Raw genomic sequence first — 26,581 nt, forward strand, 5'->3', positions numbered from 1 at the left:
GTAAACTAAGACTAAGTTTAGACTTTTATACACTTTATCACTTAGATTAGATTCTTTATGTGTACTATCATTTTATTTTGTAAAATTCGTAATATTTCTTAGTGTTTCGTAACATTTCTTGCCATTTCGTTAAATTTCTTAAATTTTCATAATATTTTGTAATGTTTCGTAAAGTTACGCAAAAATTGTTCTATTTTGTAAACTAAAACTAAGTTAAGACTTTTATACACTTTTATCACTTAGATTAGGTTATTTATATGTACTATCATATTATGTGTAGAAATTCGTAATATTTCATAGTGTTTCGTAGTATTTTATAGTGTTTCATAAGGTTACGCAAATTATTCTATACTGTAAACCAAGACTAATTTAGTGATATTTCGTAGTGTTTGGTAATATTTCGTAGCATTTTGTAGAATTTCGTAATATTTTATAGCATTATAAAGCGACTATATGAAGGAAACTTCTTGAATTTAATCGACACCATTCGATGTGATCGACACGTATATTTAGAGACCCTGTAAAAATTTCATCTAATTCAGACTTCGTCTGATTGTTCGAATCTCCAGTAAACCAAAAACACCACAAATATGCCCTAAGGGAGGACCCATGCGGGAATGCGAACCTTAAAATTCATTTACATCTTTTAAACCATTTTTTCTCACTGAGTGAGTGCGGTCGGATTGCAAAAACCCCATTGGTAAGACCCCAGTCAATGGAGTTATAATATGTGAAAATACCTTTTTTTTGTTGACTGTAGGTTTGGATGGTAACACGATGTCGTAATATGATGAAATGTTTACATGGTCCCTAAATATATATACCGATGACATCAGCTGGTGTCGATCCACCATATTCTGAACTAGAGTTGTCGATCACCGAAGTGTCCACTAATGTATCATAATATTTATATTAGGTTTAAAATAAACTTGTCGCATTATGAAAATACTATGTGAAGAAAAATTCTCAACATTAATCTACACTAGCAAATATTCATAATATTTCGTAGTATTTATTAGCATTTTGTAGAATTTCATAATATTTCATTGTGTTTCGTAGCAGTTTGTAGTATTTCATAAGGTTACCAAAAAATTGTTGTATTTTGTAAACTAGGACTAAGTTTAGACTTCAATACACTTTATCACTTAGATTAGGTTCTTTATGAGTACTATCATTTTATTTTGTAGAAATTTGTAATATTCGTAATTTCTTGGCATTTTGTAGAAATTCTTAATATTTCGTAGCATTTGTAGTGTTTCGTAAGATTACGCAAAAATTGTTCTATTTTATAAACTAAAACTAAGTTTAGACTTTCATTCACTTTATCACTTAGATTAGGTTCTTTATTGGTACTATCATATTATTTTATAGAAATTTCGTAACATTTTACAGTGTTTCGTAAGATTATGCAAAAATTGTTGTATTTTGTAAATAAAGACTAACTTTAGACTTTTATACACTTTCTCACTAAGATTAGGTTATTTTTTAGTACTATTGTATTACTTTGTAGAAATTTCTAGTGTTATTTTGTACTATTGTATTATTTTCTCCATGTAAAAATGTAGTTTACTTGGAATCTAGGACCATAAGGGGACATTGTTGGGGCATTTGTCCATTTTGTTGCAGGTCTTGGTTCTGATTTTATATATATACCGACACAAGTATTTTGAGCTTGTACAAGAGAAATCAGATGAATCTGCACAGTGATTCCACCCAAGCAAACAAAAGTAGCAAACAGCCTTTAAGTGGTTTGCAGCAGATCTAGAACAACCTAATCCTTCTAACTTGCACTACATTTTGTACGTGTGCTATTTTGTTAAGATCTACGTTAATCAGCCCTATGCAATCTCTGAATATTATGGATGCTTCATGGGGCTCTAATGATGACGTCTTCCCGTCTGTCTCTTAACTATGGTGAGCAGAAGAGGAAACTCCTACACTAGCTGGGGCGTGAATGTTCGGATACCAGGTTCTCTTCTCCACTAGAGTAGTCCTCATGTAATGTGATTTGCTGGGGGTATTGAGGGAATTTGTCCCAACAAGTTGGGTCGGTGCTGATGCCTCCGTAGCTGCTCCTCCCAGCCTTAGAATCTATGCAAAAAGTATTCAAGTAGAAATAAGACAGTAAACATATATTCAAATCCTAACCTCAGCAAATTTGCTTCACAAACGATTATACATATGACAACAATTCGGTAGTATTACTCAATGCAATAATTGTCCAGAACTTCAAATGATTCTTGTAATTCTAGTTTAATTTTGCCTAGTGCCCAGGACAACTTAGTTTTAAAGATAATTTATGATATTATCTACAATACATAGGCTGCTTATGACTAATTGATAGGATATAAATAGGAAAAAGGCTGGGGTTGAGTTGAAAATAGTTACAAACTTACATTAGTTGGTCTATAACAAGAACAAATGACAACACAGGAGAAGGATTCACAGTCTGCATAAAGAAAAACAAGATATACAGAAGAAAAAGGAGGATGCAATTTCCTCTGGAGTTGGTAGTTATGTCGCTTATGTCTTCTTTAACAAGCAGAAACAAGACATAAAATAAAGATATAAAATGACTGCGTCAAGCTTACATTTGTCACCAACACAGTTCTTGACTCAACAGTTTCTTCTGAATCTTTCTGTGCACCTGCAATCTTAACAAGAGCACTAAATTTCGATAAAAAGGTGAAAATGACCATTAAAGAAGAGCGAGCCAAGAGTTAAGGACTTCTAATCAATCATCAATCTGTAATCTTTAAGTCTGTCTAACAACTACAAGGTCTCTTATCCAGAGACTAAAATGCTTCTAGAGAGGATATACATATCTAATAACAATACACTAAACTGAAATACGAATATAACATTCATAACATATGGAAACTCGAAAGTCTACCCTTAATCTATTCAATAGTTATAAAACTATTCTAATGGAAGCACTAATTGTGTACATGCTCGCATTATGGGAAGAACCCTTAAGTGCAGGGAGTAGTGGATAAATTCCACCACCATATCCACTTGTCCAGTGAATATCCACTTTTTCTCCTCATTATGCAGAGACATAAAGTGCAGTTCAAAATGTCCACTTTTATATGATCTCTCTAGCACATAGAATTGGAGCAATCTGAAGAACAAGAAATGTTTATTCCTAGTATACCCCACCATATTTGCCAACTGATTTAAGAGATTTTAATCGGCTTGTCAAATTAAAGTCTTGATGCACAAAACAAATTTAGACAACAAATATATAAGAAATTTAAGCATTCTCCTCAGCAAGATACTGGATCAACTATTTACTCCTGCCATCCTATAAGTACTTGATGGATGAAAAATAGAAATGTGTAAATATAATTTCATCACCAGCAAGCTCTTAGCTTCAGATGTCGGCATGCCATCTTGTCAATCTCCAGGAAGTCCAGGGGCAGATAGCAGCTAGGTTCACTTGGACAAAACAAGTTTCTTCCTACTGCGGTGCATCTATGGATCCCAAACTGTTCAATTAAAATGAATTTCAAGTCACAGCTACACAGATCTGCTACTTGTGTGTGATAGGACACTGAATCAAAAACTCTGCCTATAAGGCTACAAAGTGGATGCCACTCTTCCAAGTGAATTTGAGCAACAGAAAAATAAACATAACTACTATACTTCCACGGTTCCACCTCTACAACTCTTAAGTCCTAACCAAGATTAGAGGCAAGGCAGAGACCATGAACCAACAAGTAAACCTATAGACTTTTACATTCTTAATTGAGTTGCCACAACAAGTAAACCTATAATAATCATTCCCCAAAATTAATGGATGAAACTCTTCCAAGTGAGTTTGAATAACAAAAGCAACATATATCAAATACTTCAACACCCACAACTCTTAACCAGGATCAGAGGCAAGTTAGAGACCAGGAACCAAATCCAAACCCCGGCCTCTCTCCAAACTTTCACAAACATTGATACTCATTAAGACCAGATATTTGAAATTGCAACTGCATAAGAACCTATGATAATCACTGCATATGATTTGAGAACCAATCCTATCAGATATTCTTAAAAACATGATTCCTTCTAATGGTGTAATAACCCTAATTTTCAAACAATATTTGGGTTGATTTGAATTCTATAAAGTTGTGAAATTTAATTAGAATGAATGTGATTGTTTGCGACGTTACGAAACGAGAAATGGGAACGTTCAATTCGAAAAACGTGACGTTACCGCAACCTATATATCGACTTTTATTCCATCGCTCGGTTGCGAAAACTTTCTTCACAAAAGTTGTATAACTCGTCGATACGAGTTCGTCAGTATGTGACGCGTTCTAATCGGACGTCGGACGTAAACGTAATTAACGTCGGAAGTTAGTTTCAGATTTTGGAAACGAGTATAAAAAAGGTATTTTTTTATTAGGGTTTCCATTTCAGGAAACCCTTCTCTCTCTTCTCTCCGCCTCCCTCCCTCGTTCTCTCTCCCCGAAATCACTCTCTCCCTCAGAAATTCTCTCCGTCGATCCGCCGCCTCCGGGCCGCCGTGTCGTGCACCGCCGACCCAGAAAGCACCGCGCGGCCTTCCTCAGTCGACCCCGAGCTCCACCAACAGCGCCAAGGTTCTGCGATACCACCGACGGCATCTCGAGCTCTCCAACGATGATCCAAAAGCTTGATTGAGGTGAGGGTTAGCCTAGGTTGATTGTTGTGATGCCTTGTTATGATTTTTGTGGTTGTTTGATTCGTATTGGAGGAGATTGGAGGAGGAGGGTTTTGGGGGAGATGTCGCCGCCTTAGGCGGCGCGTGTGGGACCGTGGGGCAGTCTAGGGGTGGTCTGAGACCGTAGGAAGGAGGAGGAGAGGAAGAGTTTTGGGGCGGAGGTGGCGTGATACGCTCCAGTGCCGGAGTAGGCACGTGGGCCCCACGCGCGGTCACCGGCGAGTGGCGCATGTACCTCACGCGCCGCCACGTGCGGCGGCACGTGAACAGTGTTTCTGAAGGGTAAATTTGTAATTTATTTTTACGTACGGTAAATGTAAATTTTATTTCGTACGGTAAATTTAAATTTTATTTACGTACGGTAAATGTAAATGATAATTAATTTCAGTAAATGTAAAAAGTAATTTCAGAACGGTAATTCAGTAATTATTATTTACTGACACAGTATTTAAATTTGAATAGTATTCGTACGTACAGAAATACGTAAACAGTATGTACATGTACATGGATACGTAATTGATGTGTATTTGTACAGAAACACGGGAATAGTAAACACACGAATAGTAACCCCGTGAACAGTAAATTCGTAAAACCAGAAATTGCTGAACAGTAACTTACTATTACTGTTTCGGCATTTAAGGTTTACGAAACGATTCTAAACTCTTTTCTTATATTTTCAAGGTGATCGATAAATCAAGGAAATGAATTATCTTCGGAAATTGTGGATTTACGCTCGAGTTGATAAGGTGAGTAAAATCTCACATATTTACGAATCTACCCTTGCGGTGATTTCAAGATTTTTGCAAGAGTTTTAAATATTGAAATACGACATGTATATGATATAGTGAGATATATATATTTGTATAAATGGTAAATAAGCACATATATATATAGTTTGCTATATTATATACTGTTATGAATTCATTGTGAGTATGTCATTTCAATGACGAGAATTATATGTTGAGCATGTGATTTAATTTGTACAATATTGATAAGAGCACTTTGTGCGACGTTCTTAACATGTTTTTACCTCCATTCGTACCTTACTTAGCCCTTATTATTGTAGTATAGAGTCATTGAGTCGAGTTAGGAGTCTTGAGTGACGTTCGTTCCCTTTTGGTGCTAAAACGGGTGTAAAATGCAGAAATTGTCGAGAGTGCTATAGAGTAGTATTCCTTGTCGAACTAGGAAACCTAGTTTGGTTAGGATTTTTATTATTCGATATTTCTGTAACATATGTGATTTATATTTATTATTTCATTTCCTTATTTTCAGAATTAAATGTGAGATAATGACTTGGAAATTATGGAAAGAAAGAGGAGAAGAAGGAAACAAAAGGAGAAAAAGGAAAGAAGTAATTTAGTTTCTGAATAAGATGAAAAGGAATAAATATGCAGCCTCAAAGGAGAGAAGGTTCATCCGGCCATTAAATGGAAAGAATAAGAAAAGAAGGAAACAAAAGAAGAAAAAGGAAGGAGAGAACAAAGAGATAATTCTGAAGAATGCATGTGGTCTAGAAGAAGGGAGAATGCATGTGACCAACAAAGATGATCATCATTCAATCGAGAAGGAAAAAAAAGAAAAAAAAGGAAATACATGGATCATCCCATTCAAAACCCTAGCAGCCCCTCCTCTCCTCCTTCCTCTATAAAACGCATGGCCTCCCTCATAATTCACCATCTCCATTCTCTCACAAACAAAGCCGAATTGCTGCCCAAAAACATCCAGAAAATTCAACCCAAAAAACTTCATCCATCATCACCAAGCCGTGCTCATCTTCCTCCTCCACCAATTCGAATTCATCCTTCCTTCATCCTAGAAGGTTTCTAATGTGTGATTTATCCATGACTTGTAATATTTCTTTTTATTTTCTGCAAATTTCGAATTCATTGTATGAATCATTGGATGTTATTTTCGGTTTCATATATGAAGAACATAAATTCAGACTTCTTTGGTTTTATGTTTTGATTGTATGAACTCTTGAATATGTGTTTATGCCGTGTGTAACATCTATGGGCAGTAGGATTTTCGAAATTAATTTAGGTTTTATTTCAATTAATTCCTTGAATTCGTACATCTAAATCAATACTTCAGGAAGCCAAGGCCATGGTTCTCCTAGGGTTGCGATTTAATTCACCAAAGTGTTCATTAATTGAATATGCGCTTCGTGTTTCAATTATTGATACTTATATAGGGCTGTGATAGTTCTAGGAATTTGCATGTTTAATCAAGATGAGTGACGCCATGCTTGTGTAACATGTCTCCAATTCGACTTAATGTGCTTATGTGCTACTTTGTTGTTTAACTAGACGCTTCGTTATGTTGAACTCTCTTTAGCATATGTTTAGGATTGAACGCTTCGTTGATTCTAAATAATTAAGAAGTCTTAACGATTAGATGAACCGCTTCGGACTCTAATTAGAATTGGAATTGAAATGGACTTAAGAAGAATCGAAAATACTTGCTGCCTATATGTTATTCTATACGTGTCATACATGTTTCTTGAGTAGAATTCGTGTTTTGGTTATGTGATGAATGGTTGATTAATTGTATATAAGTAATTTAGGATTTATTTTAAGTAGTAGTTTTAGAATCCAAATCAAATCCCCCAATAACATGATAAGTGTTGAGGCCATTTTGATTTCCTGGACTGAACGATCCCTGCTTATTCTATACTAACGATGATGTTTTTCAGGGTATTTTATAGACGTTCTAACCAAACGCTCTATCATTTTGACGCCGTTGCCGGGGAATTGATTAATTCTCAATGCTTTAAAGTGTTACTATTGTGTTATATTGTGAATTGTATAATTGTATTTTGTTTCTGTGAATAGTAATCGTAAATAGTGCTTCTGTGAATAGTAACTCCGAAAAAAAAAACTTGTATAGAACGAAAATTTTTATTGTGTATATTAAGTTGTTATTTGTTATATTGTTGTTGTAGTATGCCTATAAGAAACTTGTTACACATAGTTAAATTTTTTATTTTTATTTTTAAGGAAGCTAAATGTTTATTTATGCTTAGTTTACTATAAGGTGAACGGAATAGGTAAAGTCCATTTTGTTAATATTAGCCTTAACCCTCCATTTGTATCTTGCAAAGGTCACTTGGGGTTGTGGGCAGCTTTTATTAACACTTTGCGAGCAGTCTAACACACAAAGTTATTCCGAGCTGAGTAAGGGGCTTGCTATTTTCATTACCCTGGTTCAAGGTTTACAAAATTGGATCTCAGAGGCCTATAGACTGACATACATCTCGGTGATGGAGTCGATTGGGAAAGCATCCTTTCGAGGTTGTGGCCCCCGTGGTGTCCAACAAATGAGTCCTGCCTTGTGACTATCTCTGATTCTAGCTATCCAGCCTTCTGAAACAAAGGAATGAGTTTGTGTCTAGACGACGTACTTAGGCCGCACGTCCACCTCGCTTTATAACTTAGAAAATAACTTAGTATAAATAGATGTATATAGTTTCAAAAGAAAATAATATTCTAATTTTTAAGGTATATCGGATAAAGCAAGACTCTTACCTTGGGCTGTTTCAGTCCATTGCACAGTTAGCTCCTCTGCTCCACGTACCTTAAATATTAGGATGTTGTGAATAAAAACAATTAGATTTTAGGATATTCATACACATTTGTTATAAAACAAAAATTGTCCTTAATGTTTATACTTGTATTTCATTTATACAATTACTAACATGTCTTTTATTTCGTTTTATATATAATTGATCATTAACATTTTGTGTCTTTGTATAGCATAGTTGTCAATTGTGGATTCTAAGAAAGAGTTGGAGAATTCTATTGTTAATAGTTGATTGAAGCTCTCAATGACTTGGGAATGACGACAAGTGTTGCAAGAAGCGGAGTTCTACCACACTCTAACTTTTGATTCATGATTTGCAATTAATTCAACTCATACTAACTTTAGCTTAATCATTAACACTTTACTAACTTATTCTTCGAGATCTCATCTCCACTTTTCTAATTATCTTTCTCTTGATGCGATACAGTTTAAGAGTGGAGTGAACATGATTGAGTTTTGATAGTCAAAGAGGCACAAATTTGGAGGTGTACAACTCCAAGTGGCGTGGCCTACAACTTAAAAAGAAGTGAAGAGTCTAGGCTGAGAGACTTTACAACTCAAACGCTGCATGTGAGGCAACCCATTTCAACCGTACCTGTGGAGGAGTCGTCTACGGGAGTTTGCATTTTCTTATCCCTTCACTCTTATGGTTGAATTGTATATGTGTTGATGTGTAATCTTAGTCTATACTTATGAATTACATTATGATTATTGAGCTTACATTGAGGACAATGTAATTTTCTAAGTGTGGGGTATGGTTGCATGATCATTGTTTGCTGATTTTTGCTTTGATTTCATGATATAAACGAAAAAAGAAAGAAAAAAAAATAAAAAAACTATTTAAAAAATCGAAAAAAATGTATTGTTTTGAGTCTTAGGATGCCCCTAAAATCTAGGATGATTATGTCTCTAAATTCATAGATGATGGTTTTGCATTTCATTAGAATTGAATTGTAAGTTTCATTGATAATGTGGATTTGGTATGAACATGTGAGATTTTGATTGAATGTAATATGGCATACATGTTTGGTTAGTTTAAGTCCATAACAACCTGTGAGTTTTTGAGCCTATATATGCTTTCTCCTTGAGTGATAATATGAAATTTCGTGGTTGTTTTGTGAATCTCATTATTCTTTACATATCCAATGACTATGTGCCATAGCTTTTAATAGATTCTAGAATTTACTATAACTCATCTTTGTGATTGTTGAAACTTTTAAGTCATAAAATGCTCTGATTTTGAAAGGGATTTATGGATCATTTCTAGGAATACCACCACTTTAGCCAAACAGCCATGTATCCCTATATGTGTCCTGTTTGGGAACCCTTAGTTGAACCCCATTTGAGCCTACATTGAGCATTTCTTAATCACCTATGTTATCTCCATGCTTAGTATAGTACATCTACCTTGTCCTATAGACTTGGCATAACTTTTGTTGAGATGATGTTGTGATGATGTATGAAATAAGTGTGGGGTGGAAGACATGAGAAAAAATATGAACAAGCTTTTAAGCATGCCGAAAAAAAAAGATGAAAAAAAAGAAAAAAAAATTCGGCAATACAAGAAAAAAGAAAGAAAAGATGTTGTCTTCCATTTAAGATTTGGAGTTGAGTTGTAATTGAAGGTCTAAAAATGTGTATTTGACCTTTGTCCATGTTCACTTTGTGGTAGAAATGATGTTTGGGCCCAACTTGTTATATTTGGCCCTTGATGGTGTGTGGTGTTATAAGGATGGTGATTATTCTGCTAAGTCTATAGGATTACCTTTGTGATTCCTTGATATTCCATGCCTTTAGCTAAGCCTAAACATTCACCCTTATCTAATGATCCTAATGATTCTTAAAATGAGCAAATCTTGGTTTGTGGAGATGATCACAAGAGTTGAGCATATGGTTTTGGTCAATTTGTGCACTTAGTTGTTAAATGAGGTTTTCCTTTTTGTCATTCACAAAGCGCTTTCATTTGTTGAAATATGCAAGCTATTTGATACTTTATTATTCTTTCTCTTGCATATACTTGTGTGTGAATCATAACCATGAATCTGAGTGAAAAGAAGAGAGTATGCCTTGTGAGGAGGATTGAATTGACTAAACATGTTATGTGCTTATTGTCTCGTTTCTGACTTATTCATACTATGAAACATGTTTATGAAACTTGGAATTTATGTGCTTACATGCAAATGCTTAAACTTGAAAGCTATGTGTTTAGAGATTCTGAGGCAATCATTTAGGGGCAATAGAGTTTTGTGTTGTTTTGTTTTGTTTTGTTTTGCTAAGGGACTAGCAAAAGCCAAGTGTGGGGTAGTTGATAAGAGCACTTTGTGCGACGTTGTTAACATGTTTTTACCTCCATTCGTACTTTACTTGGCCCTTATTATTGTAGTATAGAGTCATTGAGTCGAGTTAGGAGTCTTGAGTGACGTTCGTTCCCTTTTGGTGCTAAAACGGGTGTAAAATGCAGAAATTGTCGAGAGTGCTATAGAGTAGTATTCCTTGTCGAACTAGGAAACCTAGTTTGGTTAGGATTTTTATTATTCGATATTTCTGTAACATATGTGATTTATATTTATTATTTCATTTCCTTATTTTCAGAATTAAATGTGAGATAATGACTTGGAAATTATGGAAAGAAAGAGGAGAAGAAGGAAACAAAAGGAGAAAAAGGAAAGAAGTAATTTAGTTTCTGAATAAGATGAAAAAGAATAAGTATGCAGCCTCAAAGGAGGGAAGGTTCATCCGGCCATTAAATGGAAAGAATAAGAAAAGAAGGAAACAAAAGAAGAAAAAGGAATGAGAGAACAAAGAGATAATTCTGAAAAATGCATGTGGTCTAGAAGAAGGGAGAATGCATGTGACCAACAAAGATGATCATCATTCAATCGAGAAGGAAAGAAAAGAAAAAAAAAGAAATACATGGATCATCCCATTCAAAACCCTAGCAGCCCCTCCTCTCCTCCTTCCTCTATAAAAGGCATGGCCTCCCTCACAATTCACCATCTCCATTCTCTCACAAACAAAGCCGAATTGCTGCCCAAAAACATCCAGAAAATTCAAGCCAAAAACCTTCATCCATCATCACCAAGCCGTGCTCATCTTCCTCCTCCACTAATTCGAATTCATCCTTCTTTCATCCTAGAAGGTTTCTAATGTGTGATTCATCCATGACTTGTAATATTTCTTTTTATTTTCTGCAAATTTCGAATTCATTGTATGAATCATTGGATGTTATTTTCGGTTTCATATATGAAGAACATAAATTCAGACTTCTTTGGTTTTATGTTTTGATTGTATGAATTCTTGAATATGTGTTTATGCCGTGTGTAGCATCTATGGGCAGTAGGATTTTCGAAATTAATTTAGGTTTTATTTCAATTAATTCCTTGAATTCGTACATCTAAATCAATACTTGAGGAAGCCAAGGTCATAGTTCTCCTAGGGTTGCGATTTAATTCACCAAAGTGTTCATTGATTGAATATGCGCTTCGTGTTTCAATTATGGATACTTATATAGGGCTGTGATAGTTCTAGGAATTTGCATGTTTAATCAAGATGAGTGACGCCATGCTTGCTTACATGTCTCCAATTCGACTTAATGTGCTTTTGTGCTACTTTGTTGTTTAACTAGTACGCTTCGTTATGTTGAACTCTCTTTAGCATATGTTTAGGATTGAACGCTTCGTTGATTCTAAATATTTAAGAAGTCTTAACGATTAGATGAACCGCTTCGGACTCTAATTAGAATTGAAATTGAAATGGACTTAGAAAGAATCGAAAATACTTGCTGCCTATATGTTGTTCTATGCGTGTCATACATGTTAAATGAATAGAATTCGTGTTTTGGTTATGTGATGAATGGTTGATTAATTGTATATAAGTAATTTAGGATTTATTTTAAGTAGTAGTTTTAGAATCCAAATCAAATCCGCCAATAACATGATAAGTGTTGAGGCCCTTTTGATTCCTCGGACTGAACGATCCCTGCTTATTCTATACTAACGATGATGTTTTTCAGGGTATTTTATAGACGTTCTAACCAAACGCTCTATCAAATATGAGGTGTGATTATTGTACGTGGTTTTAATATGGTGTTTGTTAAACGTTTTGTCTTCGGACGTGTTTATGAAATATGACATGTATATGATATAGCGGATTATATAAATATTGTATAAATGGTAAATAGGTACATATATATATGGTTTGCTATATAATGTACTGTTATGATTTTATCGTGATGATGTCATTTTGATGACGAGATTTATATCGAGCATGTGATTTTGATTTGTAAAATATGATGTGTGATTATTGTACGTGATTTTAACATGGAGATTGTTAAACTGTTGATTTGTCTTCGGACTTGATTTTGGTACAATATGAGGTGTGATTATTGTACGTGTTGGCAAGTCGGAACCTAGCCTTTGGCCGGGCGAAAGTTACGATACAGTTAGAGCTCTAGTCTGTCTTCCGGTGTACTGCATGTGAGGTAACAAGTGGTTATCGACTCATGAGTACTCATATTGTTTGATGTTGGGTAGCAGGTGGTTGCCCAATATCGGCGGTGTACTACGTGAGGGGTAACAGATGTGTACCAGCGTTCATTAGTACCCGTATTATAAATGTATTTGGGTAACCAAAAGGGTTGCCCGATTTCTCATGAGCTCTTTCATTTCATATATTTTTTGGACAACCAGATGGGCCGTCCATTGACTCATGAGTGCATTTATATTTGTTGATTTGTGGATTTTCGTATATATTGATATGCGAGTTATATTTTCATTTTACTCATACGAGCCATAAGCTTACCGGGTTTGTGTTTACAATCCCGGTGCACCAATTGGATGGTGTAGGGGATAATTCCGCAGGTGTTGATCAGTGGTGATTGAGAGACGACTCAGGAGACTCGAAGTTGTTCATTATCCTGTTTGTGGTCAGGTTTCTAGTGCGGATTTGTATGTGAGACTTGTGAGGATTTATTTGTGAGTTTTGTGAGAGATTGTGAGAATTATTACATTTCCATTTTATGTAATGTCTAATTATAAATTTGGTTGTAATAATTGGTTTTCTGAGTTGTATTGTGAACTCAGTAATGATCCGCTGTGCATTTAAAACGATTTTGATTCGTTAAGATTGTTTTGGTGTTGTACGACTTTAATATTTTGAGTTTTTATGCTTGAACTTTTAGGGTCGTTACAAATGGAATAAAAAGTCTCATAAGATCAGGGACCCAACTAACTTCCAGGTCTTGGTTATGTATTGGCAGTTTGAAATAGACATTACTATGAGCAGTTACAAAGACAGTAATCAAACAAATAACTTTACAATTGCCAAAAAAAAAACTTCATGCATATACCAGATTTTTCTTTTTTACCAACATAACATTTGGCATACTAAGGTTTGATGCAAATACCTCTTATTCTCTGAAGTGAGCATCGCTCAATTACAGAAAATGGCAGCATCATATTATATGTACCAAGTGTTCTAAATATCGGATATATCGGTCGATATATCCGCGATATTTAAAAAACGATACGATATCGCCGTATCGGTTGACTATATCGGTTAATGGTCAAATATCGGTCAAACCCCGATATATCGGTTAAATATCTGTCAAACTCCGATATATCGGTCAAACTTTGATTTTTTATTATTTTCTCAATTTTTGTTTAATTTTTTAATATTTATTTCCTCTCTTTTTTTTTTGAAAAACTTATTTCTTTTTTCATTTTTTCATATATATTGTTACTTTATATATATTTTAAACATATATGATGAATTTCAAGTCTAAATAATCATTCTTAAATGCCTATTTTTATTATTAGATGTTGTTCGTGTACTTTAATTGTCATTAAATCAAGTATTTATTTTCTTTAGTTTACTTAGTACCGTTTTTTTAGTTTATTTGATACATATTGAAATATAATTTTATAAATTTTATTGAAAATAAGCAAATCCAATAAAACCGATATATCCCCGATAAAACCGATATATCCCCCGATATATCGTTTTACCTCTCGACCGATACGATACCAAAAACGATATTTAGACCATTGTATGTACCAAACTACAACTGTCTAGATCAATCAACTCTAAGGAACTAACACTAATAAGATGGGAAGTGATTAAATCCTACTTATTACACTTCAAGGGGTTGTTATAGACTACTCAAGATTAGCCATCACAATCAACCAGAGCGACTACATGATTTGGTTTGAAACCCATTCCAGCATTCCTATTACAAATCTCTACCATATACGATAGTTATTCCTAATCAGCAATAAAAATCAAACAGAACTACACCAAATCACAAATTGAAACCCGTTAATACGAATTTTGGCGGCCCTCAACCCATATATGAAAATTAATCATTCTAAGCTGCACCAAAAAAACCCAAAGACTCTTCATCTCATCATAAAACTATGTCGATAACAAAACACATCAACCAAAATAAAAGTCTTACCCTGAGGCTGAGAACTGGAGTGCACCATTGCATCAGTGGTAACAGTAAGAGAACAATAGCTCTGATCAGAAGCTAAAGAACAGAAACAACCGTATATCCACCATAATTATCCTGCAATTTAAACCCGAAAAACACAATTAATCGGTTGAATTCATAAGTAGTCTCATATTCGACTTAAATCTTCACAAGCTTAACTAACAACTGAAGTAAACTCAGGTTTAAATCTTGCTTAACATTCAAAACTAAGTCTACCATTTTGCAATTACTAGGTTACTGATCAAAATCAAAACCCTGTAGCAATTCACAAAATCAAAGAAGCATCAAAGGCAAATGAAACAGAGGAGAGAGAACGAACCGGAGTGAAGTAGGAGGAGTTGACGAAGAGGAGGGAGATCTCGTCGACCCTAAACGGCGATATGAGAATTTGACTTTGAGAGCGAGAGCCTGGTGTCGCAAGGAGCTTGGGTCTTTGATTGCTGAAATTGAGGACCCAGACATCGAACTCCTACAACAAAAGGGTCCAACAAGGCTCTCGGAAGAGTACCCATCACGATCATATATGAGCAAGGCTCAACAAGGCTCTCGGGTTTCCCATGCTCGGAGGATGTCAAACTTTTGGGCCGAAGTCGGATTCAAAACAAGTGGAGGCTGGTGGTGAGTTGGTTGATGATGGAGAAGGGTGGTCCGAGATCCTCTGCTTTGCACTAACGGATTAAGCTAACAGTTTTGGTTTTTGTTTGACTTTTTTTATCAGTCACAACCGTAGATGAAATCGAATGGCTGAGATGTTGCCACATCATGATGACGTCTGCATTTTCAAACCTGGTGTATAAAAAGCCAGGTTTATAGCAGAATTTTGGGAATTAATGTCGGAGCATTGAGGCAAGGTCTTACAAAATACTCTGAAAGTGTGAACATGTCTGAAAAGAACAAGCAGAAATGGCGCACAAAGTTCTCCTAGAGTTCAGATTCATTAGAGAAGAATGTGAGTGAAGATAATTGAGTCCGCCTTTGATGTGGAGTATATACCAGCTATGGTTCCCTGTGTTGTTATGATACAGTCTGTTCAACTGCTTCCTTAGTATGACCACTGATTTGTTGTAAAAAAATACCAACAATTGTCTGGTTATCCTGTATTAATGTCGTTTCAAATGTCTTGTAATAGATTCTTGGTTATTTTTTACAGAAACTTTAAAGTTGTGTTATACTCCAGACATTTTCAGGTTAATTTATTGCGTAATTACTAGTCCAGGTCATGGCGTAAGAAGGACGGAGATTGCCGCAAATAGTTCATGAAATGGGTGAAAGAGTCTATTGATTTAAATTGAAGGTCTGTGACCTCATATAATCCAGGTATCAATTGTCTAATGATAAGAAAACAAGCCAAATTGGTGAATCAGTTGTTACCAGATGATATCTTTTTTCGAGGAGTCTTCGGCTTCTTCATTGAAGTTCTCACGGAGTTCTACTGTTTTACTAACCTAATGTTTGTAGTAGAAAGCTTAAAGGCTGTAGAACATCCAGTAATTTATGGCATTGGTTCAAACTGAAAACTTCAGCAATTTACTCAAATTCGATAGTGTATTCTCATTTGAACTATTCAACTGAATGAAACTGCATACCTCAGAAACATAGTCAGCATTGCGCGCTGCCGTGCTCAAACAAATTCTTACAAGGCTAAGAGAAATTTTAGCTGCCGTCTATGGTAAATCAGGCACACAACACAATGATTACAAACTATACGATTGACTTTCTTTGCTGGTTTTAGCTCATGCCCTCTCCAAGTTCAATGTTTTTACTGCTTCTACTACTACTCTGGAAACTGCATACAAAAGAAAGCCATTATATACAAATGTCTTTATTTATAATTCCAAATTAAGATTCAAAATAAAATTGAAAACGATACATGAGAATCTGTTCATCATGACAACTTACTGCGGAGTAAGAGAAATATTACACCTATCCCGAATTATGTTAAAAAAGAGCAAGGATTTTGTCATATTCTGTATCTAAGTAGCTAGGCTTATATTTTACTAGTCTAGCTCTTACTTTGACATCCCTCAACATAACTGACTGTGCCTAGTTTGGTTCGAATGACAAAATCTGTGCACTTGTAGGGTTTTTCATGTCCACAAGTTTGCCAAGTGCTTCAATACATTGCGGCAGTTGCTTCAATTAAGTTCACTGTATCAAAATAAATCCCCTTAAGCACAACATTTGTTCAACGGTTGCTTCAATTTATCTTGCTGAAGCAGAAATTGTAGTGCTTGAACGACGATAGCGATTCCATACTCAAGCTGCTTGACTATGCCTTCTGAAATCTTGTGCTCAACTATCAACGCATAGGTTTGCAGATTCTTGGCTTCCAATAATGCTTCAAGTTCCCCAACCTTTTGTCTCAGATCAAACAAGGCTTCCTCCTGATGTATCAATCTTTGGCATGAACCAGTTACTTCTTTCTCTAGATCAACAATTCCTTTATTCCTTTCTTCAATCTGTAGCTCCGAAATAGGCCTGGCCTTCTTCAAAGCTTTAGTAAGCACACCAATTGTAACCATATTTTCTACATCTTCAGTTAAGTCTTTCTCTAATTATGCTGCATATTCCTCGAGACTTTGTATGTTCTGATCTTACTCATTCATAACAATAAAACGCCGGTCTTTATCTCGTCCAGCACATTTCTCTACATCAAACCTTGCAAGAATTGTTCCTTCCATTTCTCTTCTGAAGCACTCTTGTTCCAGTTAGGTAATCTTTTTGTGGAGACTTTTTATTGATAGGAGCACAAAGTGTGATGTTCTTAATGCGTTTATGCCCTATTCTTACTCTTTGTTACCTCTTATTTAGTATGTTTTAGTTTCTTTTGTATGAATAAGTGTCTAGGTAGAGCTTATATCGATTATGAGTGAATTGATGATGAAATCGTGTAAAGTGTTAAGAATCTTTGTTGAGATATGATTCCTTGTTCAAGTAGGATTCATCCTTTCCTAATTCTTTGTTTCTAACGTACTTATTCTTATTAGGAAACACAAATCCATATTGGAGTTGGAAAGCAATCCTAGTTGCGCAAGGAATAAGGAGAGGTCGTGCGGCATTGATGGTTTCCTATTGGGAGTTGGATTCTAAAACCAAGTTGGAGATGGATTTCCAAGGTGTATATGAAAATATTTTCGTACATATAAATCCGAATTATTAAAGAGAATAAGATATGCACTTAAAAGCTCAATCCATGCAAGAATCAAAAAGCTATCAAGATTCGTAGTCCAACTTTAAGGGGTTCCACTTGACAACTCAGATCGAATTAGAAGATGTACCATATATGGATAGAAAGCTGTGTGAGTCTAGTTTCTGTAGGGTTTGGAATCAAATCCAATATCTTATTCCTACAGTGAGATATGACCGAATCATTACTCGGAGGTCCAGTGAGCTCGACAATATTATCTCAACCATTGATTTATTTTTGATCCAAGGGCTATGAGGAAAACTTGAGACCTTGTTTCTCCTATATATAAAGCACAAATCTATAACAGAATCACCATAAATTCTTGCACTAAGAATGTCAAAGAAGGCATGCAGCAAATAAATGAGAAGAGGTAAAAAAATCAAAGAAGACATGTAACAAATAAATGAGAATAGGTAGGAAAAATCAAACAAGGCTGCAACAATTAAGATTCTTGTTGTCCCCCTAATTCAAAGGAAGAAATTCGTGCAAAAGAAATCAGCATTCAAGGAGGAAGAAGATATGCAATTAATGTCCAAATTAGAATTCTGGCAGTACAAATCATCTAACTTTGACTGGCTCCTTTGGACAGCTCACAATGATTCAGACAATGCATGATATATGGATGGAAAGCTACGGAAGTCTATTTTCAAATGCATTTGGAATTACCTCAATATCTATTTTCTAGAGAAAGTTATGGCGACAACAAGGCACAAAGGTCAGCTCTGCCGAATTGAAAAAAAATCTAGGAAACCTAAACCAATTTGGTTTCAACTTTGCGGACTTTGTGACCAGCCTCCCTTGGATTTTTTCCTCTATATATAGCACCTCATTTCGACAAGAAAAAGATCATCAACCTTGCACACAAGTATAGCCAAAGCTCTGCCCAAACACTTTCATTCACCAAGAACCATAGAATCCGAATTCACCACCCTTCACCATATTTTATGTCCAAAGCTTGGGATCCTAGTGTCACGAGCTTACTCTTTTGCTATGCAACTCGTGCGGCCTTAACAACTCTCTTATGCTAAGTCAGCCTTAATTTCACAAACGCCCTGCTAGAACAATTGAAAGGCAAAGAGAATATCTCGAAATAGAACAAGAAAACTTACAAGTATGCTCGATAGCTTGATTACTTGCTTACTTATTTGATGGATGAAATGAGAAGGGTGCCTTACTATTTATAGGCCTCCTCATCCTACTTCTCTAGTTCTAGAGAATTCTAGGACTATGAACAATGTAGACGGCTCTAGAAAATTCTACACAAGTCTATACACATCTAAGATGATCCTTGAGTGTTCTAGAGAATTCTGGAGTGGTCCAGTTCCCCTTAGCCTCTCCATGGTTCTAGAGAAATCCGGACATGTCTCAAGGCTTCTTGAGACTTCCAATGCCTTCTAGGATCTTCCATGATCTTCCAAAGAGTTCCGCCATATTCCGGATATGTCTAGAATGCTCAAGGTAAAATTTGGCTAAGTTTGGCGGGATGTGACATTCTCCCCCACCAAAGCCTGCGATGCCCTCATTGCGCTTCGTTGTATCGCTGGATTTTGTCCTTGAACTGTCAAAGCGTATCCTCGGACTCCCAGCTTGCTTTTGTATCGGGCATACCTCTCCACTTGATGAGGTATTCTTTATAACTTGGCACGCCTCGATGTCGAATGACCCAATCTGCGAGTACTTCATCTACTTCCTTGTCGAAGTTGGTGATCACCGCCGTAGGTGCCCGATGCGATATTGCCCTTGATGGGTCTTCCTCGTCATCATTGTATGGCTTCAAGATGCTCACGTGAAAGACCGGGTGTATATTTAACTTGGGTGGGAGGTTGAGCTTGTATGAAACTTTGCCTATGCGCTTGATAACTTCAAATGACCCTTCATACCTGCGGATCAAGCCCTTGTGCACCTTCCTAAAGGCCTTGAACTGTTGCGGCAAGAGTTTCACAAGTACAAGGTCGCCTTCCTTGAACTCGACATGCCTCCTCTTTTTATCCTCCCACTTCTTCATTCTCTTGGCAGCCTTGTGCAACTCCACTCGAGCTAGCTTCGCTTGCTCATTCCAAGACTTGGCAAACTTGAACGCAGCTGAACTCTTCCCTTCATAGTGAGAGGCAAGGGATAGAGGGGTAGTAGGCTGCTATCCCAAAACAATCTCAAAAGGACTCTTGTTGGTGGCCTCGCTTTGCTGCAAGTTGTAGGAAAACTACGCCACGTCTAAAAGCTTGGCCCAATCCTTTTAATTGGCACTCACATAGTGCCGCAAGTATAGCTCCAAGAGAGCATTGACGCGTTTCGTCTGACCATCGCTTTGTGGATGGAAGCTTGTTCAGAAGTTCAAGTCCGTCCCTAGCATCTTGAACAGCTCCGTCCAAAATCTTCCCGTGAAGCGCGGGTCTCTATCGCTGACAATGTTCTTTGGAACTCCCTAAACCTTGACTACATTGCGTAGGAATAGCCTTGCTGTTTCCTTCGCGGTGCAGTCAGTTGATGCGGCCATGAAGGTTGCATACCTGCTGAATCTGTCCACCACGACAATGATGCTCCCAAACCCTTCGGACTTCGGCAGGCAAGTGATGAAGTCCATAGAGACACTCTCCCATGGTCTCTCCAGAATGGACAAGGGGTCTAGCAAGCCCCCCGGCTACTGCTGGACTACCTTGTCTTGTTGGCAAACTAGACACGTCTGCACATACTCTTCGACCCCGTCCTGCATCCTAGGCCAATCATACATATACTTTAACAAAGCAAGTGTACGTTTCATACCTGGGTGGCCAACCCATTTGGTATCGTGGCATTCCTTGGTTAGCTCCCTTCGCAAGTTGCCCCACTTCAGTACATAGATGCGGCGGCCTTTTGTATAGAGAAGGTCGTCATCTAGCAAAAACCTTCGTGTTTTGCCTTCATTTACTAAGGCAATGAGGCTCTGTGCCTGAGGGTCTACCTTTAGTCCCTCCTTGATCTTGCTTAACAATGGGCTAGTGACTTGTGAAATGCTTGCAAACTCCGCCTTGCGGCTTACTGCATCTGCGACCACGTTCGCCTTCCCGGGCTTGTACTCCATGGTGTAATCAAACTCCGCCAAGAAGTCTTGCCACCTTGCTTGCTTTGGACTTAGCTTCTTTTGTGTTTGGAAGTAGCTTGTTGCTACATTGTCGGTCATGATCACGAACTTTGTCCCAAGCAAGTAATGTGACCACACTCGAAGGCAATGGATGATGGCGGTCATCTCCTTCTCTTGCACGGTATAGCGCCACTCCGTGTCATTGAGCTTCCGACTCTTATAAGCAATGGGATGCCCTTCTTGCATGAGGACTCCACCGATGGCAAAGTCGGAAGCATCGATGTGCACTTCGTATGGCTTGGAGTGATCCGGTAGGATAAGTACAGGCTCGTCGCATATTGCCTTTTCAAGTCTTCAAAGGCTTCTTGACACTCCGGTGTTCATTCCCATGCCTTGTTTTTCTTGAGAAGGTCGGTTAATGGTGCAGCCCTCGCCGAGTATCCCTTGATAAAGCGGCAATAATAGTTAACTAGCCTAAGAAAAGATCTTAAGTCATGTACCTTGGTGGGTGGCTCCCATTCTTGGATAGAATGCACTTTGCTATCCTCCATCATGAGCTTGCCGTCCTTGATCTTGTGTCCAAAGAATGACACCTCCAGCTTCGTGAATGAGCATTTCTCCATCTTGATATATAGCTGGTTTTCCCGCAAAACCTTAAGCACTTCCCGCAAGTGCTCCACATGCTCCTGCATGGTCTTGCTATACACTACTATGTCGTCCAAGTAGACAACCACAAACCGATCGAGACAGGGGTGGAATACCTTGTTCATCAAGGTGCAAAATGTCGCCGGTGCATTAGTTAGACCGAAAGGCATGACCAAAAATTCATAAGATCCATACCTTGTGATGCATGTGGTCTTCGGCTCATCTCCCTCCGCAATGCGCACTTGGTAGTATCCCGATCGAAGATCTAACTTTGAGAAGTAGCGTGCATAACCCAATTGATCAAAGAGATCGGCAATGAGAGGAATAGGGTACTTGTTCTTTACCGTCACCTTATTGAGTGCCCTATAGTCGATGCACATGCGTAGAGATCCGTCATTCTTCTTTTGGAACAACACCGGGGCACCGAATGGGGCTTTCGAAGGTCTAATAAATCCCGCGTCCAAAACCTCCTTCAATTGCCTTCTTAGCTCCGCTAACTCGGGAGGCGCCATGCGGTATGCACCCATGGCGGGTGGTTTGGTCCCTGGTTCCAACTCTATCTCATGGTTGATCTCTCTCCTTGGGGGTAGTCTCTTGGGCAGCTCCGCAGGTGATACATCCTTGAACTCCTCAAGAACTGCTGCTATCTCCTTGGGCATGGCATCCTGCGGCCTTGGATCCTCATCATCAAACTCACTAAGGGTGGCGAAGTAGCTCTCCTCTTCCCTCTTGATGCCTTTCTTGAATTGCAATGCCGACAATATCTTGATGTCTTGCTTTGCTCTTCGGGTTGTTGGCACCACACACGACCTCTCGCCATCCATTATACATATGCTATTGGCGAATGGCACCGGGAATTCCTTGACTTGATCATGGAATTCCAACCCCAAGACTACCTTGTACTCATCCATTGGTACTATTGAGAAGTCTAGGCTTCCGCACCAAGCTCCCACGCTTGTCTTGACTGCTCGAGCTACTCCTTGAATTGGGCGGGCATGTGAGTTAACTGTCTTAATGGAGCCTCCTCCATTTGTTGCCTTGAGTCCAATGATAGATCATTGGTTAGAACGTCAATAAAATACCTTGAAAAACATCATCGTTAGTATAGAATAAGCAGGGATCATTCAGTCCAGCGAATCAAAAGGGCCTCAAAACTTATCATGTTATTGGGAGATTTGATTTAGATTCTAAAACTACTACTTAAAATAAATCCTAAATTACTTATATAAAATTGATCTACCACTCCTCACATAACCAAAACACGAATTCTACTCAAGAAACATGTATGACACGCATAAAACAACATATAGGCAGCAAGTATTTTCGATTTATTCCTAGTCCATTTCAATTCCAATTCTAATTAGAGTCTGAAGCGGTTCATCTAATCGTTAAGGATTCTTAATTATTTAGAATCAATGAAGCGTTCAATCCTAAACATATGCTAAAAAGAGTTCAACATATTGAAGCGTTCTAGTTAAACAACAAAATACCACATAAGCACATTAAGTCGAATTGGAGACATGTAAGCAAGCATGGTGTCACTCATCTTGATTAAGAATGCAAATTCCTAGAACTATCACAGCCCTATACAAGTATCCATAATTGACACACGAAGTGCATAACTCAATTGAAGAACACTTTGGTGAATGAAATCACAACCCTAGGAGACCCATGGCCTTGGCTTCCTCAAGCATTGATTTAGATGTACAAGTTCATGGAATTAATTGAAATAAAACCTAAAAAGAAATCGGAAACCTACTACTCCTAGATGCTACACACGGCATACACACATATATCATGAGTTAATGCAATCAAACATAAAACCAAAGAAGTCTGAAATTATATTCTTCATATATGAAACCAAAAAGATCATCCAATTATTCATACAATAAAATTGAAAATTGCAGAAAATCTAAATAAAAATTACAAGCCATGGATGAATCACACATTAGAAACCTTGAAGGATGGAGCAAGATGAATTCGGTTGTGGAAGAGGAGGAAGATGGCACGGCTATGGTGGTGATGGATGAAAGTTTTTGGCTGAATTTTCTGGATGTATTTTGGAAGAGGTTCGGCCTTGTTTGTGAGAGAATGGAGATGCCAAATTATGAGGGAGGCCGTGCCTTATATAGAGGAAGGAGGAGAGGAGAGGCTGCTCGGTTTTGGGCAGATCCATGAAGGATGAACGGCTGTGATGGTGATTCAATGATGGGATCGAATGGCTCTCATTGATTCGTTGATTTATTCAGCCTTTATCTCCTTGATTCTCTAGGGTTACAAGGCTGGACTTCTTCTCCTTGGCTGAATTGGATAGCACGGCATCTCTTCCTTGTTTATCTACAGATGTACACGGCTCTATCTTTAAATGCACAGCTGAATTCCTTTCTTTTCCTCAATGAACTTGGACAGAATCATGTCCTTCTTTTCCTCTAATCCAAGTATGTGTCACTCCTTGTAGCTCACGGCTCCTTATTTCTCTCATGTGTAGATAACAAGGCTGGACTCTCCTTTTTCTTCTTGGATATAGGCTGAAAACATGAGTAGCTTAATCTTCAAGCTCCTTGCCGTGCTCTATTCTTTTCCAACATGGAATAGGACTCATTGAAATTCTCCAATTCGTGCCTCTTTCTTTTCCCATGAATTTTCTCTTTTATCTGAAAATAAAAACCAAGATTAATGAGAAGAAGATAATTCATTCGAAAATAATGTCTTAATCTAGACATTGTTGTCTTAAAAAGACACATGTAATAGATGAGCTCAGCTAGATTAGGAAAGTTTCTAATTTGCAAAAAGGGAACGTACTAGAATAAGTAAGTTACTAGAACAAGAAAGTTTATTTAGGAAAGTTTCATAATAAGAGTTTGAGTTCAAGTAGGACTTTCCCAAATGGTACGTTTCCTAGTCTAACAAGGATTCCTAATGCAAACAGGACTCTCAAGATAACGCCAATGCGACCAAAACGTAGAAAGATGAAGACTCCTAATCCAACTAGGTTTCCTAGTCCTGTAAGGATTCATACTCAAACTAGGACTGTAGACCAATTCTTCGTTTTTAACTCGTTTAAGCACAAAGACACATCCAATACCGTCAAAGACTCTTATTGTGACTCAATGACTCGATATTACAACAATAAGGGCTAAGCAAAGTACAAATGGAGGTAAAAACATATTAAGAACGTAGCACAAAGTGTTCCTATCATCCAAGCTTGCGTGCCTCTTCAACAGAATGAAGTTGTGAGTTGCCCCCGTGTCGAGCTTCGCCGTTGTTGGCTTCCCACATATGGTGATGTCCATGTAGAGCAAACCTTTGGCTTGGACCTTGGGTGTTGAGCGGATTGCATTAAGCACCTGCAAAGACCCCAAGTCTGCACCTCCATTGCCACCCTCAGCTTCAATCCTACCTTGATGACTTCTTAGGAGTGCCCTTAGAGCTCTCCTTTGTGGGCAATGCCTAGCCCAATGTGTACCATCGCATAACAAGCACTTATTGTCGTTAGGCTTGTTCGAGCTCCGCATGACCCTTGACTTGCCTTTATCCTTGAATCGTGCCAAGTTGCTCTCACGGCGTGGCTCCTCCTTGCGTTGGTTTTTGTCTCCCCCACCTTTGGCATAGCTGCTCTTCTTATCATTGGGCTTGGTAGACTCTCTTGGACTTGAGAAATCAACTAAGCCTTCGGCCACGGCTATGGCGGTAGCAAAGTCTTGTCCACCTCGTCGCCTTAACTCCGTCTTGGCCCATGATTGGAGACCATCCATGAAATTGAAGAGAGCATCCTTGTCGGATAAGTCGGGGATCTCAAGCACCAAGTTAGTGAATTCTCTAACATAATCACAAATAGGCCCGGTGTGCTTGAGTCTTCGCAAGGGAGCTCTTGCCTCATCCTCGGCATTCTCGGGATAAAATTGCTTTTTGAGCTCTTTCACAAAGTCATCAAAGGTAGAGATGGTGCACATACCTCTTTCGACATCTCCTCGCTTTCTCCTCTACCATAACATGCTGGTGTCGGTGAGATAAAGAGTCGCGGTCTTTATCTTGGCATCTGATAGGAGCACAAAGTGTGACGTTCTTAATGTGTTTATGCCCTATTCTTACTCTTTGTTACCTCTTATTTAGTATATTTTAGTTTCTTTTGTATGAATAAGTGTCTAGGTATAGCTTATATCAATTATGAATGAATTGATGATGAAATCGTGCTAAGTGTTAATAATCCTTGTTGAGATATGATTCCTTGTTCGAGTAGGATTCATGCTTTCGTATTTCTTTGTTTCTAACATACTTATTCTTATTAGGAAATACAAATCCATGTTGGAGAAGGAAAGCAATCCTAGTTCCACAAGGAAAGAGAAGAAAATACACTTAAAAGCCCAATCCATGCAAGAAATCAAAATGCTGTCAAGATTCATAGTCCAACTTCGACGGGCTCCCATGGATAGCTCCGATCGAGTTAGAAGACGTACCTTATATGGATAAAAAGGATTTTGAGTCTAGTTTCTGTAGGATTTGGAATCAAATCAATATCTTATTCCTACAGGGAGATATGACCAAATCATTACTCGGAGGTCAGGTGAGCTCGTCGGAATTATCTCAGCCATTGATTTGCTTTTGATCCAAGGGTTATGAGGGAAACTTGGGACCTTGTTTGTCCTGCATAGAGAGCACAAATATGATCAGAATCTCCATAAATCCCTGCACCAAAGAATGTCAAAGAAGGCATGCAGCAAATTAAATGAGAAGAGGCAAGAAAGTCAAAGAGGGCATGCAGCAAATTTAATGAGGAAAGGTAAGAAAAATCAAACATGGCTGCAACAATTAAGACTTTTGCTGCCTCCCTAATTCAAAGGAAGAAATTTGTGCAAAAGAAATCAGCATTAAAGGAGGAAGAAGATATGCAATTAATGCAAAAGATATGCAATCCTTATAGAA

The 26,581-nt window shown here is 37.6% G+C and overlaps 1 protein-coding gene and 1 pseudogene across 9 annotated transcripts; both read right to left on the reverse strand.

The window, feature by feature from the left end:
- Nucleotides 1–26,581, reverse strand: part of LOC126783931 (uncharacterized) — a 147,092-nt pseudogene that overhangs the window by 69,091 nt on the left and 51,420 nt on the right.
- On the reverse strand, nt 1,622–15,582 carry LOC126784391 (uncharacterized). Of its 9 annotated transcripts, none has more exons than XR_007670916.1 (6): nt 15,088–15,582; nt 14,733–14,843; nt 8,224–8,272; nt 5,201–8,061; nt 2,592–4,931; nt 1,622–2,091 (listed from the first exon to the last, which is right to left on the reverse strand). XR_007670916.1 is itself a non-coding variant. In XM_050509855.1 (5 exons), exons 2-5 carry the CDS (start codon nt 14,763–14,765, stop codon nt 1,906–1,908), a joined length of 324 nt encoding a protein of 107 aa, XP_050365812.1. In that variant the 5' UTR covers nt 14,766–14,843; nt 15,088–15,582; the 3' UTR covers nt 1,622–1,905. The 9 variants fall into 9 exon arrangements, 3 of the variants coding, with proteins under 3 accessions (XP_050365812.1, XP_050365814.1, XP_050365813.1); XR_007670915.1 differs by having other exon boundaries at nt 5,201–8,128; XR_007670920.1 differs by lacking the exon at nt 5,201–8,061 and having other exon boundaries at nt 2,592–2,654.

This window comes from Argentina anserina, chromosome 2 (assembly GCF_933775445.1).
Source record: "Argentina anserina chromosome 2, drPotAnse1.1, whole genome shotgun sequence".
Taxonomy (NCBI): domain Eukaryota; kingdom Viridiplantae; phylum Streptophyta; class Magnoliopsida; order Rosales; family Rosaceae; genus Argentina; species Argentina anserina.